Source organism: Mixophyes fleayi, chromosome 2 (genome assembly GCF_038048845.1).
Source record: "Mixophyes fleayi isolate aMixFle1 chromosome 2, aMixFle1.hap1, whole genome shotgun sequence".
NCBI lineage: Eukaryota > Metazoa > Chordata > Amphibia > Anura > Limnodynastidae > Mixophyes > Mixophyes fleayi.
Window position 1 is genome coordinate 320,287,888 of NC_134403.1, and position 17,433 is coordinate 320,305,320.

The 17,433-nt window shown below is 39.1% G+C and overlaps 1 protein-coding gene across 6 annotated transcripts in view; it reads right to left on the bottom strand.

The window, feature by feature from the left end:
* Positions 1-17,433, bottom strand: part of CUX1 (cut like homeobox 1) — a 295,304-nt gene that overhangs the window by 131,378 nt on the left and 146,493 nt on the right. For all 6 annotated transcript variants that reach the window (XM_075196738.1, XM_075196737.1, XM_075196734.1 and 3 more), the window contains 2 exons: positions 2,084-2,132; positions 178-282 (listed from right to left, as the gene is read on the bottom strand). In XM_075196738.1, the coding sequence (XP_075052839.1) occupies positions 178-282; positions 2,084-2,132 (154 nt within the window). The remainder of the gene's footprint in view (positions 1-177; positions 283-2,083; positions 2,133-17,433) is intronic.

The following is a 17,433-nucleotide window of genomic DNA, read 5'->3' on the forward strand; positions in this document are numbered from 1 at the left end:
TAAGCTCGAATGGGGCAGGGACTGATGTGAGTGAGTTCTCTGTACTGTGCTGCGGATTTAGTGGCGCTATATAAATAACTGATGATGATGATGATGATGATAGCTTGGTGACCTTATTGATCATACTGTGTAGGAGATTAGAGATATGTAAGCACAATCATTAAGTGCGTTTCTCACCGCGTCAGGTGGCTTTTGCGTCTGCGAGGCATGTTGGAGAGATTTGTTAACTGATGAGAGCTGCTCCTTTAAGGCCTCTGTCTCTCTCTGCGCCACCTCTGCTCTCTGACGGGAGAAAGAAGAGAAAAAAAAAGAAGGTGTAGAGAGAAATACATTCATTTTAACAACTGACAATTAATCTGAGAACATTCATCAATTCATGCCCGGCTGACTATAATTGATTTTCCTAAACACTCAACCTAATAAATGTTGGGGGGAGAGAGAAAAAAAAAAAAGTGGAAAGTGATGGATTTTTATTTTAAACAGTACAAGGAAGAAATAATTGAGCGATTATGACAGTAATTTAACGCTAGAAGCAAGGAATCCCCTGCTGCTGTTAATGCTGCAGCCCACTGAATTTATCAGGCTGAATAAATATGAGGAGAAATGGAATCTTTTTATTCAATTTATTTCTATACTCACGCCGAGAATGATTTCATTTCAGAATTACTTGTGGGAATGATTTGTAGGGGGGGAAACAGTGGTAATCTTTTAATCTGGTAGGGCTGGATTTTATTAAACAGAATGAGATTCCAGGAGCTGGAAACAGAAGTGTTAACTGTCCTAATGTTAGAGGGTAAAGTAGCCATACTTGCTCCAAAAAGGTATAAGGCGCAGCAGAAGATTAGGAAGAGAAGGCAGATGCCTTGTGCACATCTAGTTTTGGGGAAGGAAGACCAGCACTGAATACAGCAAGACCTGCGCCCGATCATCTGAAAAAGGAGTATACCCTGCGCATTGTTTGATTACATCAGAGGACAGACATGCTTACCATCGCTATGGAATGACCATGTATTGTATATAGAGGCCTAGAGTGGGCACAGGTTTGCCTTAGCTGCCAAAACACCTTGTTCTACCACTGGTGGGCTAATTGCCTCCTATCATCTCCTATAAACCAATATATTACACATACACTTGTGTATGTACGTACATTTTATACTAATAGTAAGCAAGGCGCTAGGCTTAAATCCTATAGATGCCGTTTTTGACTATCTTCAGTGACATGGTGGCTACATTCTCACAAGTATTGATTTGGCCCACAAAACGGCCTTCTCCACTGTGTGTTCAATTCTTGAATTAAAGTAGTATTAGAAGACAGGAGGTGTGCAATAAAGAAGAGGATGGCCTAGAAATAATGGGCCTTATAAAGAAAGTACTCTCAGCAAGTATAGCTATTGAACAGAGATTGATCATTTTGCTACGTGTAAATGGTATCTTTTCCACTCTACATGACACAGGCCAATTTTTATGTTGACCCAGTCACAAAAAGATAGACGAAATGCAAAGTAGTCTTCTGCGCAGGTACGAGTTCATGGACTACGTCACAGCTGTGATGCACAAAAATCCATTCAATGAAGGCCCAGATCCACGCTCTTTTCAGCTTGATCTTTCACGCCAAAAATATGTACTTAATCAAAACATCGTGTACAGTGCTAGCCTGCCAAGAGATCTTAGAACTACAAATCCTTCTTGGACAAACGCAAGTGCATGCATGCCAAAGCAGAGGCAAATAACTCCAGTCTAGTATATAGTCCAGGACCAATTTCTCAGCATGTTATTATGGTGTGCATTAGAGGGATTTTAACTCTGTGATCATCATATAATGACATTTCAATAATTCCTTTTTCTAAGCTCACAATTCTATTTTTTTTTTTTATTTGGCAGTTGTTGAAAAAAAAAAAAAAAAAGGCAATAGACAAAAGTATAGGCTGCTGCAACCAAACTCCTAACTATCAATATATTTTATTGTGTCTATAGTATATTAAGTTTACAAGGCGTCTTTGGAGCCATTTTGTCTCTTCAGTTTCAGTTTAAATAAGGATTGGTGACATCAATCACATGCTGCTAGAAGACACTGAAAATTTACCTGGTTGGCTCTTTCAAGGTCAGTCATAATCATTTCAATCTCATCGGCCCTGTGTAGTGGAAGAAAAAAAAAAAGAACCCACAGAAAATGTGAAAAAAGGATGGCTGGCAAATACAATATAACATAAGGAAAAAGTGAACATTGCTAACAGTCAAGATGTAGCTATTGCCCTCACTTTGTAGGCTTAACAGATATCCATTAGAGCAACCTCTCACCGTAAAGCAGAGGTTGTTTGTGAATTGGATGAGTCTAAAGGCCTCATATAGAGCTAGGAGCAAATCCAGTTAACAGGACTTATGTTCCTTAATGAATCAGGCCCACTGTGACTGTAACATGTATTCTCCCCTTTGGAATTTTTCACAGTTCCTTGGAATCGCAATTATGATTGAGTACGAACCTGATCAGCTACACGGTCGGCTCCATGGCTAGACTATTTTTTTAAAGGTAGTGTTGGCATGTGTCTATGCCATCCTTCTGGGGTATGTTAGACTACACATCTCAATATGGAATGAAAATGGATCTATTCAAGAATTCTTACCACTGATCAATACAAAAAACTCTTATGTCAAATAAAAAAACTCTAATGCTCTTTAAATAAACATAAAAACAGGCAGAATTTATTATATAAGTGTTTTAGCCCTAGTTTAATGCTTGATAGGAGCCCCTCTACCTGCAATTAGTCAGTCTATCAAATCTGCATTTCCAGACACTGCAATTGTTCTCTGCACTATTGCTTAAGTTCTATCAGGCTGACTTCAGGGACCATTATTATTATCGTAGAGCAGGGAAAACAGGACATACATAAAACAGTGACATCCAAAGCAGACAAAATAAATGCAGACATGAAAACAAAGGGTATGGAGGACCCTACTCATTAGAGAGCTTATATTCTAAGTGGAAGAGGGCACAGCTGAAATAAGAGGACCGAGTGTGCCTTAGGGTGGAGATTGGGACGGTAGTGAGAGTGTATTATTGTGAATAGTATTATCAGGGATAAGGTAAGATTAAAAAAAAAAAAAAAAAGATATGCGTTTTCATAGAGCAGCTAAAGAAATAAAGGCTGTGGAAGAGCCTGATTGAGCATGGTAGGGAATTCCATAAGTGGGGAGCAGCATGTGAGAAGTCTTTTAGGTGGTTACCAAAGATCAACAAGGCGCAGGTCATCATCATTTATTTATATAGCACCACTAATTTCAGTCCCTGCCTCATTGGAACTTACAGACTAAATTCCCTAACCCACACACAGACAGACTAGGGCCAATTTAATAGCAGTCAATTAACCAGTAAGCGACCGTGCCCAAGTAGGTCAGAAGTAGATCTAAGAGGGCGGGAGGGAAAGTATTTTGATATAAGATTTGAGATGTATGCAGGGGTGGTGTTGTTGAGGGGTTTGTAGGTAAGGGTGAGTAATTTGAATGGGGGGCACAGGGAGCCAGTGTAGGGATTTTCAAAGTGGTGCCGCAGATGAGAAGAGGTGAGAGAGAAAGATCAGTCTTGCAGCAGCATTTAGGATTGATTGAAGTGTGGATATATGGGTGTTGGGAATGCCAGATACCAGGAGGTTGCAGAAGTCAAGAGGAGAGATGATGAGAGAATGGATAAGTGTTTTGGAAGCATGTTGAGTAAGAAAATGGCAAATTCTGACAATGTTTTTAAGGTTGAGTGGACAGGGCTGGGGGAGAGTCTGAATGTGAGGAATAAAGCAGAGGGCGAAGTCAAGTGTGACACCAAGGAAGCAGGCTTGGGAGACTGAGAAAATTGTGGTGTTTTTGACAGTAAGGAAGAGTTGAGGGAAGGTGATGATTCTGTCAGTAGGGAAGATAAGCTCTGTTTTGGATATGTTTAGCTTTAGCTAGAGTTGCGACATCCATGTGGAGATAGCTGAAAGGACAGAGTACAGAAGGGCATAGGTCAGGGGAAGATATATAGATTTTGGTGTCATCAGTGTAAAGGTGGCACTGGAGGCTGAATAAGCAAGTAGTGCCCCAAGAGAAGAGGTGCACAATGAAAAAAGTAAAGGGCCAAGAACAGAGCCTTGTGAGACCCCAACAGATAGTGGGAGTGGAGGGGAGGATTGCCAGAAATAGAAACACTAAAAGGAGTGATTCGATAGGTAGGAAGTAAACCAGGAAAGAACTGTCACAAAGGCCAATGGAGTGAAGAATGTATAGGAGAAGACGGTGATCAACAGAGTCAAAAGCAGCAAAGAGACCTAAGAGAATGAGAATGGAGAAATGACCCTTAGACTTTGCAGTAAGTAGATCATCAATCCCTTTTGTGACAGCAGTTTCAGTGGAATGTTGTGGACGGAAGCCTGATTGCAGAGAGTCGAGAGTGAGAGGAGAGAAAATGAGACAGACGTTGGTACACTAATTAGTAATTTGGAGGCAAAGGGGAGGAGAGAAACAGTGCTGTAGTAAGAGAGACTACAGTCACGGCCAAAGGTTTTGAGAACGACACAAATATCATTTTTCACAAAGTCTGCTGCCTCAGTTTTTAAGATGGCAATTTGCATATTCTCCAGAATGTCATGAAGTGTGATCAGATGAATTGCAATTAATTTCAAAGTCCCTCTTTGCCATGGCAATAAACTTTATCCCAAAAACAACATTTACACTGCATTTCAGCCCTGCCACAAAACAAAACAGCTGACAACAGGTCAGTGATTCTCTCGTTAACACAGGTGAGAATGTTGACGAGGACAAGGCAGGAGATCACTCTGTCATGCTGATTGAGTTAGAATAACTAGCTGGAAGCTTTAAAAGGAGGGTGGTGTTAAAATCATTGTTCTTCCTCTGTTAACCATGGTCATCTACAAGGAAACATGTTCAGTCATCATTGCTTTGCACAAAAAGGGCTTCACAGGCAATAATATTGCTGCTAGCAAGATTGCACCTAAATCAACCATTTATCGGATCCTCAAGATCACCAAGGAGAGACTTTCAATAGTTGTGAAGAAGGCTTCAGGGCACCGAAGAAAGTCCAGCAAGTGCCACGACCATCACCTAAAGTTGATTCAGCTGCGGGATCGGGGCACCACCAGTCAGGAATGCTCAGGAATGGCATCAGGCAAGTGTGAGTGCATCTGCATGTACAGTGGAGGCGAAGACTTTTGGAGGATGGTCTGGTGTCAAGAAGGCCAGCAAAGAAGCCAGGGACAGACTAATATTCTGCAAAAGGCACAGGGATTGGACTGCTGAGGACTGTGGTAAAGTAATTTTCTCTGGTGAATCCCCTTTCAGATTGTTTTGGGCATATGGAAAAACACTTGCCTGGAGAAGGAAAGGTGAGCGCTACCATCAGTCCTGTGTCATATCAACAGTAAAGGATCCGAGACCATTCATGTGTGGGGTTGCTTCTCAGCCAAGGAAGTGGGCTCACTCACAATTTTGCCTAAGAACACAGCCATGAATAAAGAATGGTACCAAAACATCCTTCAAGAGCAACTACTCCCAATCATCCAGGAACAGTTTGGTGACAAACAATGTATTTTCCAGCATGATGGAGCACCTTGCCATAAGGCAAAAGTGATAACTTAATGGCTCGGGGATCAAAACATTGATATTTTGGGCCCATGGCCAGAAAACTCCCCAGACCTTAATCCCATTGAGAACTTGTGGTCAATCCTCAAGAGGAGGGTGGACAAATAAAAACCCACATATTTTGACAAACTCCAAGCATTGATTAGGCAAGAATGGGCGGCCATCAGTCAGTATGTGGCCCAGAAGTTGATTGACAGCATGCCAAGGCAAATTGCAGAGGGCTTCAAAAAGAAGGGTTAACACTGCAAATATTGACTCTCTGCATAAACTTAATGTAATTGTCAATAAAAACCTTTGACACTTATGAAATGCTTGCAATTTTACTTCAGTATACCATAGCAACATCTGACTAAAAGGACTAAAAACCGTGAAGCAAACTTCGTGAAAACCAATACTTGTGTCATTCTCAAAACGTTTGCCCATGACTTTAGATCGAGAGTTGGTTTCTTTAGAATTGGTGAGATGAACGCATATTTAAAGGAGGATGGAAATGTGCCAGTGGAGAAAGACAGGTTAAAGAGGTGAGCTATAGGTGGGCATGCAGTGGAGAAGGAGCAGAAAAGTTGGGAGGGAACAGGTTGTAGGTTGAGATGATGACATGAATGTAGAGACTTCGTCTTCAGTTACTGGAGAGAATAAATTAAGGGTGGATTGGGAAGTGTAGGTAATGGTGGTTAGAGTGTGTGGAATTTGGCATGAGGAAATATCTTGTGAAATGGTGTTGATATTGTCATTGAAAGGGCTGACAAAATCATGGGCTGTGAGGAACGAAGGGGGAGAGGTGCAAGAGGGCAGAAAAGTGAGTTGAAGTTGGCAAAGAGGCGACGTTGGTTAGAAGACTGGGTGGATATTAGAGATTTGAAAAATGTTTGTTTGGCAATTGAAAAGGCAGTACTATAAAGTTGAAAAGATGAATTTATATGGAGAAAATCAGAATAGGAACAAGATTTCCACCAGTGGCACTGTGCAGTGTAGGAATACTTTTGCAGGTCTGTTTGGTGTGTTTGTTGTAGAAAGAGATTTGTGGGTGTGAGGTTTATCTAAGCTGGTGAGCTTGGTGGGTTAAGGAGACAAAACAGTTGATCTGTGCAGACTAGCGAGGAGGGAATTAGTGAAGGGAAAATCGTAATAGTGGGGGAAGAAATAGGATGATGGAGAAGAGGAGTTTGAAAAGAAGTGTGGTGACAGTGAATAGGAGAGAGTGTAAATTAAGTAGGTTAATGATGGAGAGATTTGAATGGATATGTATTAGCTGGGGTAGGTTATAAGAGTGGAAAGGAACAATTGATCCAAATTGTGCAGGGCAATTGAAGAGATGAAGGATACTTTACAACCCCTGGCTGGGGTAAATAGAGTAGGAAGTTTCTGTAGCTCTGACACAGCAAAGTCCAGGATACTGATGGTTGGGTGCAGAGGGTCTAGCAGCCAAACAGAGATCACAACTGAGCTCAGTGAGCAGCTGAACAGATGTTGAAACATCATCAACAGTTGAGCTCTGTGGGTTCCCACAGATGGACAGAGATGGTAGTTCTGTAGATCCTAAAACAACCTTGTTTTTAGGTATGAAGTCGATCCTCATCGCTGTTGTGACGTTTGCCAACAGTATTCAGAAATATCCAATGCTTTATATTTGTGAGCCAGTGTACAGCTTACTCCAAGTGCAGTCCGCATGCCATAGACATGACAAACTTCAATTCTGAAATCACTCCACAAGTCCTGATGGGATTCAGGTCTGGGTTTTGACTGCATTACTCAAGGACATTGCTGTTTGTATTCAAGTCACTCCAATGTGGCTGTTATTGTGGATCATTGTCCTGCGTGTGTGTGTGTGTGTGTGTGTGTGTGTGTATATATATATATATATATATATATATATATATTTATTTTAGTTTAGTATTATGCTTCACAGTAGGGATAGTGTTCTTGGAATTGGACTTAAAACATAGCGCACAGCATTGAGGCAAAAAAGTGCAATCTTAGTCTCATAAAACAGTAGAATATTCCACCACTTGGTAAGACATTCTCCCATATGCTTTCTGGCAAGATCTTGGCAAAATTCTAAGCAAGTTTTATTCAGCAATGGCTTTCTCTTGCCATCATCCCAAATAGGTCACATTTTGTATGTTCCCAGGATATTGTCCCATGAACAGTTTCTCCCATCATTGACAGAATAAATCTTATATAGCAGAGTTACTCTATACCTCTTGGTGACCACACTAACAAGTGCCCTTCTTCCATGGATTCTCGGTTTTGAAGCACAGCCAATTCTAGACAAATTCAGAACAGTGCCATATTCTCACCAAGTATTTATGATGGATTTAATAGTGCTTCAGGGTATAGTAAGAGTGTTTTTTTTTTTATATCATTCTCCTGATTTACTTTGAATGTTCTTTGATCTTCATGATAAAGCTCTTGTTTAGAAATGCATTACGCATTTGTGGGACCTCTAACATATGGGTCTATTTATTTTTATATCAATTGGAAAAGTTTAAATGTACAAGGCAGATTTCAGTCAATAAACTAAGGGACTTCTGAAGACAATGAATAGTGCCAAGGTTTATTTCAGTGTACCTTAGCATAAATGGTGAAACGTTAATCTTTGTATTTTTTATTTACAATCAAGAAACATCGTTAAATTGACATTACAATGGATTTTGTATTGATCAGTGGTAAAAATTCACAAACAAATCAATCCTGCTTTTATTTGTAATGACAAAACGAACACTTTAGATAAATGAGAAAAAGTGTTCATTTGCCAGAATTCCATGCGCCGATTTACCCAGGCTAACCGAAATGGTAAGAATAAGTGTTCTACTGTATGAAGTGCCCACAACAAATTATATGGTGGCTTTTAGATCAAATCATGTCAAATGTGCTGTTTCTCGGTTTCAAAATTATGGGAGCACTAGTCACAATGTAATGAAATTATAATATGAATAGAAAAAAAAAAAAAAAACCTCAGATTTTTTTTTTTCCATTTTACTGGCAAACCAATAATGTTTATAGGCAATCGTCCAAAACACATTGTGATTACATTGTTGTAATCAATGCTAGGCAGAAAAAACCCGAATATTATTTTGGACATTCAAAATGACACAGAATAAAGTGGAGATTTCTTGTCGATGTATCTTTCCCTGTAACGGCTAATTGCAGCTGTTTACATTCCAGCCTTCTTGTTTAAGAAGTAAAGCTCTGTTGAAAACAGCTCCTAATTATAGATCAGCACTGTAAATATGAATTCATCTTGATCTCTACATGTATAAATATTTTTATGCATGTTTATTGTTCAAACCAGAACTTCTTGTATTGGTATTTTAAATGATTTTACTGTTAATAAATATTTTAGCAAAATGTCACTCTCTTAAATACAAGCCAATATTTCTGTCCTATTTTGGTCAGAGCTGATGATATTACAACATATTAGCACAGTTTATCCTTTATAAGTCCGCTTTTAATACAGCTCATAGATAGAGAGGCTGAAATAGTGGTTGTTGGTCCAAACCCTGCCTTACAACTGGCCAAAGAAATAGCAGGGAGTTCTGGGCAGAAGAGAGTGCCACATGATTGGATATGAACCAAAGACCCAATAATATGATTGGCTTGCTTAGTGATTTTAGGCTTGTACATAGGGGTGTTTCTGTATCTCCCATTTTTTTTTTCTCTCTCCGTAGAGCTTAATGATAACTATATGAGCAAAAATTTGAGAGATGGCAGAATCGGCGACCACCCGTCATGCACAAAGCTCTTAAGGCTTTGTAGTGTTTTCTGGTCACATGTAAAACACATAATAATATAAAACAAGTTTCAACTATGACCTTTGTTTCATATGGAGGCAAGGCTCGCATATATACTTTGTTCCTGTTTCTATGGGAGTTGACTCTGTTAACATTTCATTGTGAACATATTAGTGTATGGATTGGGTACCAGTTTGCTTCTTGCCTCATGGCATCAAAGCTGCTGGTACACAGACTTTGTTGAGAGGAAAAAGCAAATAGGAGCTGACACAAAGTGTAATGTCCCTAGATAATCAATAGATTAACTTGCTCCATTTAGATCTTTCTTTGTTTGTTTTTTTCCAGTAAAACCAATGTGGAGACCTGAAAGATGAGCTAGTCATTAAAAATAATAACAATAATAATATAAAAATTAGACCAGTCAGCTGCTGGCAACCAGGACTATCCTTCATTTAATAACCAAATCCCTTTCCCTCTTCTGGATCTGGAGAAAGTTTTTGCTCCAAGGGTTCTCTTGTGGCAATACGCCAGCTTGGAATAGAGGTGTGCCAGGTATATTTGTGTGGTAAACATGCTCACTGCTGGACACATGATCCCATAAGTTGTGGTGGCAACTGATGAAACCAAGGGGCCACAAAGGTCACCAAAGGAAGAATGCACTAGGTCCAGCAGCTGAAATTAAATCATACTGCAATAGATCCTGTGGGAGGGACATACAAGGTAAACAACATAAATGCAGACATGAAAGCAAAGGATAGGGAGCTGTGAGAATGCCAGTCTACTTCTACTATATGCTTTCTATAACCAGATATGTACAGTATACTTTATTACAGGTGTGACGAACATTCTTATCTGAGACAAAGTGTGTTTTTTGGGGGTTTTTGTTTTAAAAAAAAAAAAGGAAAAATAACAGCAAAGACTAATTACAAGAGCATGCATTACCATAAGCTTAGATCTCTGCTTCATACTGTGGCACAACGGGCACTGGAGAGAACCAGGTCTCTAACAAGTTGTGGGCAAATATATGCCAAGTCAAATCCATCCAATCAGGTGTATATCAACACAGTAGAACAACATATTCACATTTAAAAAAGATAGTACATGAATATGTTGAGAAAATGTGGCTTCTAAACTGTCTGAATACATATCTATATAAAAAGTCCCTATACAAGCACATTGTTATATAATGAACCTAAATTGACAACCATAAAATGTTCTGTGCAGGGTCCTTTAATAGGCTTACAGATTTAAGAGGCTGTAAGCACAGTTAAAAAAATGCAAATACATACTGAATTTCATAATTTGTGAAAGTATGGGCACAAAACGACTGCCAATACATTAGCAGAAAAAGTGACTGGATGATAGGCCGCTATTGCACTATGTGTGACTATCTTCTGAATGAACTAGTTGTGCACCAGGGGATCTGGCTGATCATCTCTCATTTGGCTACACATATGAGCAATCCCTTATCTCAAGCATCTTCAGTTCTGATAGAATCCAGAACATTTGCATGCATCTTTGTGGATGTTCATAACTTTAATATAAAGCAACTTGTATTTTACATTTATTGGTCCTTTAAAAATGTATCCTTTCCCATCATGAAGCTGTAAAATCAATATGACCACAGAGAGCTGATATCACACAATATATCAGTTTCCAGTAGGTAAGTCCAAAAAGGAAAAAAATCCCATTCTAGGGAAATCTACACATGTAAAGAATTACTTCACAATTGGCCTCTAGTGACCCAACATGGTGTCCAAATAACTTATGTGTGAAAAAAATGGGGCAAACGGCATCATGCAGACAATATCTGAAATGCAGGTCACAGCTCGGCATGTGACCCATTGAGCAATCAAAGACATTGCCTGTAACTGTCACTCAAGGTTCAATCGTTTCAGTGCAGGACAAATTGAACAGCTGAGGCTCGGAGAATTAAGTGTACTGCGTGATTCATTCTGTATCTATGAAGAAAGGCATGCAGGAATGTCCTGTGCTTGGTAATGCATTATAGGCTCTCCTGCCATAGATTAGGTTAATGCTTTTACCATCATGCAACATAATATTATCGACAGTGCTTGTCAAACCTTAAAAATATCCCAAGTGGTTCACATCCACAGTAACAGGGATCATTTCTTAATGATCATTGTGAAACTAAAATGTGTTGTTTTTTTTTTTTATACTAAAACACTTATACAGTGGATAAAAAAAAGTTTTCATTATTCACATATTATATCCTTACATATTTTATTACTGATTAACCAGGAGCACCAAGAGAGGTGTGGGTGCATATTATTCGGGAATCCCCTTGGGGCCCAGCGCTGTTCCGTTATGCTGGTGGATGGGGTCTAGGTGGAGTCTCACCACCCAGACTAAAAACCAGGTTTCTATTGGTTTGCACTGTCACATGCTTCCTAGACTGTAATCGAAACAGTGGCCTATCCGGGGAATCGTGTTGGTGGGGTTGAGTAGGGTCTGCGATTACTCTTGATTGAATATGTAAGTATTCATCCACTTTAAGAAGTTACATCTATTTTTTCAGAGGTTACATAACGTATTGATTGGAGTTCACAATTAACTTGTTCCTATTGAATTAAAAATCAATAAGCGGCAATAAAACTATAATCATTGCGGAGAATGGGCTAGCAATGATCTATAGGACCTTTAATCTGGATAGAAGTCAATAAGTATATAACCCCCTGGGTTAAACAACCTTTGAAGTGATTTTCAATGAATGAATCCACTGCAGTACAGATAGATCATGATTCTGCAAAGACCTCTCCATTGATTAAATCTGTAAATCAGCCATTGGTTTGGGTCACATTTAGATTTTAATTTACACACTTTACTTTATACACTGTAAATGTTACAGTAGTTTACATGTCCTGTCCATACAAAAAAAAGTTTTACATTTTTTTCCTGATGTGTCAGTTACACTGGGATTCATTTTTGTATGTACAGCCCAGTCTTAGTTTTTTTTTTTGTTTTTCATTTAAAATATGCTTCAAAGTTTTAACATATGCATATTGCAACCAGTGGGGTTGATGTAATAAGATAATTATTATAATTATTCTAGTGCTATTTGGACAATGAAAGAACGTGTGATAGGTTGGCATAGATTGTAAATTCTCTGTAAAGTGCTGCATAATATGTGCTATATAAATGGCAGTTAATAAATAAATAGACTGCACCACACTTGAGAGCACAGCACCATTTAAAAAAATAATAATGGTAAAAAATAAATACAGCACTTTCTACATCGAATGAGTTTGGAAAAAGCAGACACTGGATTTTGCTGAGCTCATACAGAATGCATGTGGTTCCACAAGCAGTTTAGCACCTAGAATAGCAGTAAGAGAACAGCATTCTGGGATATTGCAAGACAATGGATTTTTAACTTGCATTTATTTTATTTGCAGACATTAAATAGAGCAATTAAATGGACTTTTGAGTACATCTGCAGTGGTAACGATGAGCCCTATGCTCAATCCATCCGCAACAGTTATGTAGTCATCAGTTTTACCAAACAAGAAAGGAGGGATTCCAGCAAAGGATACTGAAGTATCTCTGAAATTAAAAGCTGAATACAGCACAGCACAAAGATATGGGTGGCTGTGTCTGTTTCTGATCGCTGGGAAATGTTAAAAAGCGCACATTATGTCCGGCGACCAGTTTAATGTAGCCAGACTTGTTTAATCTGTCTTCTTGAAGAAGAGACATGTCTATGCAGTGATGACTAAAATGGTCTTCAAGACACTTTGTCTATTGCTTTCAAGTAACTGTCTGCTTGTCTGGAGTAAATATTTGCCTACTGCGGCTAAATTGTTTGTTAATGTTAAATGCTGGAATTACATATTGTTTATCACCATAGCAACAACATGAAAAGAATCATTGCCTCCATTTTAAGCAAAATGAATCTTGCTGTTTAATTAAATTAAGCACAATGAAGGAGAAAATCATTGTTTGAACACGAAGAAGAAATCATTGTATATTGTGATACATATAGGTTACGTGCCCTCACTGCCCTATGGGAGGAGTGCCTAGCTGACAATGATATATATTTTTTGTCATTTGCTTTTGTCTTGTTGCTTTTAATATTTTTTTTTCTTCTCATATTTATACCCTTCATTTTATAGCAATTGCCATTACTAAGTCACATTAAAATATTATGCCCATTGTCAAGAAACCATCTGTCGACCCTGTCTGTTTCTCCAGCTACCGCCCCATATCCCTACGCCCATTCCTTTCCAAAAACATTTTGAACGGCTAGGCTACACCGTTTAACACACTTTTTCACTGTTAATTTCCTCCTTGATCTGTTAAAATCAGTCTCCACCGAGACGGCCCTCACCAAGGTGACTAATTACCTGCAGTTGACCATCCTCTCCTCCTTGACACCCTTCACGACACTGTCCTTTCCTGGTTTACCTCCTACCTCTCTGATCGCACTTGCTCCCCTACAGCCCTTCTATCTGTTGGGATTCCCAAGGCTCTGTTGTTGGCCCATTACTTTTCTCTCTTTACATCTCCTCTCTTGGTCAACGCATTCGCTCCATTGATCTCCAATATAACCTCTATGTAGATGACACTCTAATCTACCTTTCCTCCCCTGTTTTCTCCCCTTCCCATGTATTTGAGTTTCCTTTGTTCTAGTTGTGTTTTCATATGTAGTTGCTTTCTCTATAGTCTCTTGTATTGTTTTTTTACTGATTCTATTGTTTCTCTTGTCCCTTGCTTTGTCTGTATTTATTTCAGTTTATTTTTTGTTGATTGTGAGGCACCATATAAAGAGGATGATGATTATACATTTCTATTATTGATTGTTTATTATACCCCAGAACCTCACTTTAACCCTTCCATGTTTAAATTATTTTCTCTATTCAGGCCACATTTTCCTTTACTATACACTTCACCTGGTCAGTCATCCTTTTTTCCCCAACACCATTCTCCTTAATTTCCCCTTATCATCTAATTCCCTTACTCCAATGTACATCCTATCCCACTACTCTCCATCTCATTGCTGATTATCACTCAAACCCACCAACCTATCAGTAGCTCAACCTCACTTCCCACCCATCATCTCACCCCCCCCCCATGGCCATCAGCAGCCTTAACGCTATCTGCTTGTTTCCTTCTCTCTGCTTCTCATTTCTTCTCCCCAATTTCTTCTTTCCCATATTATTCATACTCCTTTACCCCCTTTATTAATCACTGGGGATCCCATAACAGAATCCTTCAGACACACTCAAGGGGGTAAATGTATAAAGCTGAGAGTTTTCCGGCGGGTTTGGAAAACCAATCAGATTCTAGTTATTTATTTAGTACATTTTACAAAATGATAGCTTGAATCTGATTGGTTGCTATAGGCAACATCTCCACTCTTCAAACTAGCCGGAAAACTCTCAGCTTCATACATTTACCCCATAACCTATTCTTATTCCAGCAGCTAACACTAGCCATCTTCTTCATCCCACTACTCTTCCTCACCCACCATCTTCTGACTCCTTGCTCATGTGATGTGCCCCCACAAACAACCAAGGGGAAAGGAACGGATAAGTATTTTCCTAGTTTCACTAGGTGGAGGATACCCATAACTCCCAAGTGTCCCATTTAGGCAGGCCAGTCCCGACTGGAGGGCTCTGTACTGCCATCCGTATCGGAACAGATTTGTACTTGCTGCAGTAGCTGTATTATTCATAGCCCCAATACTGAAGAAAACTAAATTAAAGGAGGTTTATAAGCTAATATAACACAGGTTATCAATTTTAGGCTCACGAGTGTTATAAACTTGGCAGACACTTTTTGCTCAATTTTGCTAAAAATTACCATAACAATATTAAATTACTGATAATTCATTAACTACCAGAATTGACAAAGTACAATTTGTTATTCACATATAATCCACTCCTATTCTAAAGGAATACACTTCTGGAAATGCATGCACTTACAAGGCAACACTTGTGTTTATGTAATTTCCCAAATGTTATTTCATGTAGATGGTAATGGCATATTTGTATAATGTCTCTACAAACATTGAGAACAAATCTACTAGTCAAACTATAATACAATTTAAAGTAATCCAGATTCAATGACGGTCATTTAAAAAAGCTCAAACCCTGTCTGCCTGTGTGCCTTGAATTATGCAAGTGTGTATAGATTTCCACAAAGTGTCCAGGATTGTGGGTGGCGTAGAACGGTGCAGAGGCTGAGGGGAGGTTGAGATAAAGGTGTGGAGAGGGTGTATGTTTAGGGGCACTCCTGGCTGTCTGGGTGGGGGGCAAAGTAATAATAAAATAAAAGCTTAATTTACATACAATTTCCACAAGACACCACAAAACTGGAGTTTATCTTCCAAGCTAATATCCTTTCTGGTAAAGGACAGGTGAGGGTCCTTCCGATAGGAACCACTTCCATATGCTGTAGGTGCAGTTTTCCATGCACTCTTCCTGTGGACCACTATATCAATTGTACCCGCCAGCCCCACCTCTCAAGGATGCAGGGCTCAGAAGATGATAGCTGTGCTTTTCTTCAAGTGATTACTGCAAGGTAGCACAAAGGGTCCCAAGCGAGAAACCTCTAGTTTGGTAGAAAGACTCCATTTTGGGTGAAGTTCTTCATTAACATGTATTTATTTTACAGGAAAACCATAGGAAGAAATAGGACTACAATCTGACCAAGGGTATGAGCACAGTGTCTGAATTGCACTTATTCCATTCAATACATGAAAACAAATTAAAAATAATTAGGCTGGTCTTTTTATTAACTAAATATAACTTAAGATTTATTACTTACAAATAGGATTTTTCAAAATCTGTTTACCAAAGCAATAACTGAAATATTGCACAAGATAATCTGAATAGATGAAAATAAAAGAAATATACATGTAATGTATATGGTGCAATCCTTATGAAACAGGAAACATCTCAAACACTAACATTAAATGGGAAAGCTTTGATCTTTGTTGAAGCTGGAGTTTAATCAGGGATATGAAGGTGGAAATTGAAAAAGGAACAATCTCTAAGTAATTGAAGCTGTGGTGTTGGGAAAAAGCTCATGACTAGAGAGTAGAGAGAGAAGAAAGGCTGAAACACAGGTTGTTGTACCAGTATACCTCCAACTGATGCAGGAGTGACAGCCTTTATTTGTGGCTCTGTCCTACTTGGGCCAGAATGTTGGGAGATAAATCAATCCACTGGAGCAGTGGTGACTGCGTGTTGCACGTGGTAATGAGAGGGTATATTGTGGGTAAGGGAGGAGGTCAAGCGGTGGTCTAGCGTGCTAGACACACCCTTGCGGGTATAGCCACGTCCCAGTGGGTATAGCTATGCCCCACAGAGAGACAGATGTGCCCTCTTACATATACTTTCCCACTTTGATGTCCTCCAGTGTTGTGATTACGTACCAGTAATTAGTAAACAATAACTATTAACCAGCTAAAGAAGGCTGCGCTTTATCACGTTCTACTTTATATAACTATTACCCTCCCTATATCTGGAAGTCAAGAAGAACACCAAAACTGGATACATTTAGAACTATTCAGATCTGAACTCTAACTCCTCATTTCTTACATGAATTTGGTTTGTGCACATCCCCTCCTCCTCACACACAACTGTCACACTTACGGATTTAATTTTAATCTTTCATAGTAAGTAAAACCATGTTACGTTACAAAATGGGTAAAAAAAATATTAGAAGCTATATCTGTTTTATCCTACCGTGTTTTCATAGTTACACTGACAAGCTGTCACTTCTTCTTTCACTTCATTTAAGAAATAAGTTACCTGTCAAGAACTATGAATATTTTGCTAAAGGCAATTTAGACATTTACCTTCATGCATTTACCACCAGCTTAGAAACCCTGCAAACAATTTATACTGGAACGAACTGCACTAAACCTCTCTGAGGCCACGTGTCTGCCAGTGATTAAACTGGCTGGCTCAGTTATTCATTACAAAACATGAAATGGTGATCCCATCTCCTTTAATAATATATTTGTGAAGCAGAGACGTGAAAATATTTCACTAAGAACTAGAGATGGGCGGGTCCGGTTCTCCGAGAACCGAACCCACCCGAACTT